At 37.3% G+C, this 4,372-nt stretch overlaps 1 protein-coding gene across 7 annotated transcripts in view; it reads right to left on the bottom strand.

The window, feature by feature from the left end:
• The window catches only part of LOC106469163 (kinesin-like protein KIF3B), a 42,487-nt gene that overhangs the window by 4,592 nt on the left and 33,523 nt on the right, over nucleotides 1-4,372 (bottom strand). For all 7 annotated transcript variants that reach the window (XM_022397597.1, XM_022397599.1, XM_022397601.1 and 4 more), the window contains 3 exons: nucleotides 1,794-1,899; nucleotides 1,401-1,540; nucleotides 323-388 (listed from right to left, as the gene is read on the bottom strand). In XM_022397597.1, the coding sequence (XP_022253305.1) occupies nucleotides 323-388; nucleotides 1,401-1,540; nucleotides 1,794-1,899 (312 nt within the window). The remainder of the gene's footprint in view (nucleotides 1-322; nucleotides 389-1,400; nucleotides 1,541-1,793; nucleotides 1,900-4,372) is intronic.

Genomic DNA, 4,372 nt, shown 5'->3' on the forward strand with positions numbered 1-4,372 from the left:
GGTATAACATAAACAAAAAGTAGTTTAATAAAATTTTGAATGTAAAACACTAAAACCTTGTGTCATGCGCAGTAAAGGGTACCCAAGGTGATAGGGTTAATGTATCAGTATAATATGCTTCCTTCCTCAAATATGTTTCATGCAAATTGGTTGAATATTTCCACTGTGAGAAGGAAAAAATAAACACCAGGGGATATCAGTAACACCCCTCTGGTCCACAAATGGTTAAACATATTAAAATTATAAATTTTCATTGTGCAAGATGGTATTCCTTCTCACATTTTGTTTCCATTCTAAATTATAACAAATGTCATTCTCTTACCTATACTTCATTGTTCTATCTTTTCTACTGGCTCTGACATGCCCATCTGTCTGAAAGATACTGACACTGCAACAAATAAAACAAAATAACTATAAGATAAAGGCTGAATAATATTCCAGAATGTTCACATTGAAATAGTTCACAAACTAAACTCTGTGAAGTCAGATTACATCTGAAGAAAGCAACAATAAAATAGTTTATTTAGTTCATGACAAATGACCTATTATATCTTGGACAATTATATCTGTACAGAACTTTTTATGTAATTTTATATACATTTAGTGGACTTCCCCTTGTAAAATACATTCTTACCTAAAATCTTAACAATATCCAAGACAAGGCATACATTCATTTTCATGTTTTAGTAAAGGATACTAAGAAACATTGAAACATTTCCTCCTTTTTCAAAACATTTCAAACATGATTCTAATACAAATACAAATTGTATACACTTTTATCTTTTGCTGTCGCAATTACTTTTCACATTAAGTATTTCTATTATACACTTCTTACTCAAAATATTATTTACTAGTTTATTAATTACTAAATTCTATGTCATATTCTCAAGAAAAAGTTTGAAAATAAGAAGCATATTAATGCTCTATTTCCACTTATTATTATTTATTTTTATAAGATAATTTTAAAGCTAAATTATATATTAAGTTCTTAAAAGTTACAAGGTTCTAATTCTTGTTCTAACAGTTCATAAGTATGATATAGTACAACCTACCCAATGACTAAATGACTCATTTTTCATTTGTTCTTTTACGTTTTACTTTTTTAAATGTTATTTTTAAATTCTAACATTTTTATCCTACACAGTATATTAACAGTTGGATAAATTATGGAAAATTCCATCAAAAGCTCTATCAAAAGCATCACTGAGTAATTTCTGTCAACAACAAAAATTTATAACTAGCTGACATCTGCACAAAAAAATTCAAAATGTTATGAAACAAAGCATGCACTTGAGTAAATGACAAAACTCCATTTTCTGTTGAGAATATTACTTTTAACTACAAGTAACATTAATGAAGCTATCTGTAATAAATTTGTCATTTTTATGAAAATAAGTGACCTTGCATCAATATCCACGTCTTCCTCACCCCTCAGTGCAGCATCAACAGCAGCTCGAACATGAGGTCCCACAGATGGAGCATCATACTCTCGAGTAGTGCGGCTTGGCATATCAAGTTCTACCTGCAGAATATTCTCTCCCTAAAATACAAGTATATAAATTGGAACTAGTATTACAAAAAATGCAATCAAACAGAGTAGAAAAAACAATACTTTTTATTAGAGCAATAAAGAGTTTCTTGCGCTGCTGAAAATTCAGTTATTGCAAAAATAAAACTATAAATCAGATTATTTTAAATTTATCATTCCTAGGTATATTTTCAGATTTTTCTTAGTTCTTTTAAACAACATTTACAACAAAATATATTCATAGAACAAAATAACAGATGCAAACCTTGTAACGAGGATTGCCTCCCATAGCAGCAGCCAATTTGGCATATTCTGAGACGGGGCGTCTATATCCTGCTGCTGACACAGGTCTCTTGGTCAGCTGCTGGAGGCTGTAATTAAAGTAATAAAATTGAAGATCAATAGAACAAAAACTAATGACTGAAGTTATCATTTTCCTAATCTGAAGATGTATTTTCAAACATACTTACCTCCACTGACACTTATAGCTATTTCTCGATCTTCATCTATGCCATCTAAACATTTTGTTCACTTGCTCCAGTCTTTATACCCCATTCAACTGCCCTTGGCAATATCTAATTGGAAAAACTTTACACCAGCCCTCACACGCCCTCTATGTAGGTACTGTATATAAGCACTGTATGTAGACAATATAATCACATTTTTGAGACTTACCCTATACCGGTCACTAACGCCGGCTCTTAGTGGGGAGGGAGAGTGGAGGTAAGTATGTTTGGAAATACATTTTCAGATTAGGAAAATGATAACTTCCAAAACATACATACCTCTGCTGACACTTATAGCTAGAATCCCACATTGAGAAGGCAGAGGGGACAGTGAGAGCATATTTAATACAGAAAGTGTATTTCTGTATTTCATATTTCATAGAGCAAAGGTGTACCATTAGAGATGGTGCCCAAGCAGGGAAAACCTCACTACATCCAGAACTACAGAAAAGTGAAAAGGGTGGGATATTACACAAGTAGGTATGATGGGCCAGCCCCAACCGTGCAGCTGAGGTTCCAGGACTCAGGGCTGGAATTAAGGGGTAATGGTACCCATATCCCCCATTGGTGGCAAGGGCAGTTTGACCACAAATATATACATATCTTTGTGATAGGATCCCCACTAGCAGCCACGGAATGATGTGTTTCAAACAACCAGATTTATGAAAGAAAGAAAGCAACATCAAGTTGACAATCCTTCTGATCAATCTGAAGAAGTCCAAAAAACAACATCTCAGACTTGGATTGATGGGAACATATATGCCATATTCCACCCAAGGTCCAGAACTCATCTGGTCTGGATTTACAAACAGTCATTTTCACTCCCCAACCAAGTGGACAAGGAGAATTCCACTTACCCATGGAATTATGGAGAGGACATGGAACACTGTTCCACCAAGGGCCTAAGATGGGACAGCATTGCGTTCAGATTTACGAGCAGATAGTGGACCCCCTGCATGAACAACCTAAGACCTGACAATGTTCATAAGAGGGTCCAAGCACACCACCACCGGATATTTAAGCATCAAATCTGGACTGATGTTATGAATAGGCTCCCGCATAGGTTGGTCCTGCTCCCACCAACATCTGGGAAAACTTCCAGGGACCCAGGTAGGTGGGTTCACAACTTTGCCCTCTTCTTTGAGAGTGGAAAAAAACTCAACACTCCGAAGAAAAATCCTCTGTCCACCACCCCAGTGGCTGGGAACAGGGCGTGGTAAGGACTCCCTAGCTCCACTTAAAGGCCTGTATTACTCGGCAGAAAACATGTGGTGCTGAAGAAAGTCCAAATGGAAGAGCTTGGAACTGCTACATCTAGTCCTTGTGCAAAAAATGTAGAAATTGACAAAAAGACTCTGCAATGGGGATGTGAAGGGAGGCATCTGTAACATCAAACTTGATCATCCAAATATCAGGTGTGAAGTGCCATTGAAGAAAAGATTCCATGGTGAAATGAGGAGGCTGTAGGAAGAAATTGAGTCAAGACAGACTGATGATAAGAAGCCAATCTCTAGTGTTCTTGGTCACCAGAAAAAGATGAGAATAGAATCCTGGATGAACGTGATCGACCTTCTGAATGAATAGACACTGGCACCATGCCGACCTTCCAAAGATCCCCGAGACTACAGACGGAACCGATTCTGTAAAGCAATAGGACGAGGTGTTAAAGGTGCGGGCTGTGAGATGCAAATGATCGATCTTCCAGAATTACCTATTGGAATAGAAGAGAGGCGAGCAGCCAATGATGATAAAGAAAACTGCAAAAGTGCCATATAAAATCTGGCTTCTAAAGTTTCAGGAACTCCAGCAAACTAGTACGGCCAAAAGAGGAGCGACTCCCGGAAATCACGAAGAGGAGTATCACAATACAGTAGTAAGAGTGAAATGAATCTGTGAAAATGGAGATCTGATAAGTGAGAGGCTCTAGCATGGAACCCCATAGATCCAACAACAAATCCAACTGTTGAGAGATAAGCCAGGGCATGTTGTTCTGATAAACAAGGGGAGCAAGGCATAGCAATACTCTCGTAATTATATTGCAAACATCCCAGCATACATGGCAATATCAGGGAAAAGAGCAAAAACTAAGTAACCCCCCACCCCCCGAGATCTAACTGACAACAAGGCAGGGTAGACTCAAAAGCAAGGGAGTGAATCCTCAGAGCTTCACAAACTCCCATAGCTAACTGTAGAAAAGAGGCAGCTCTAGTGAAAGGAGGAGCAGAAAACAGTGTCTAAATTCTCCCCAGTACATTCAGGTTCATGATGAAAAACCAACTCTGAACCCCCAGGAAAAAAAAAACCCAAGCCTTATAAAGGACTCCAACTCATCCCAAAT

The sequence above is a fragment of the Limulus polyphemus genome, unplaced genomic scaffold (genome assembly GCF_000517525.1).
Source record: "Limulus polyphemus unplaced genomic scaffold, Limulus_polyphemus-2.1.2 Scaffold3332, whole genome shotgun sequence".
In the NCBI taxonomy this organism is placed as follows: domain Eukaryota; kingdom Metazoa; phylum Arthropoda; class Merostomata; order Xiphosura; family Limulidae; genus Limulus; species Limulus polyphemus.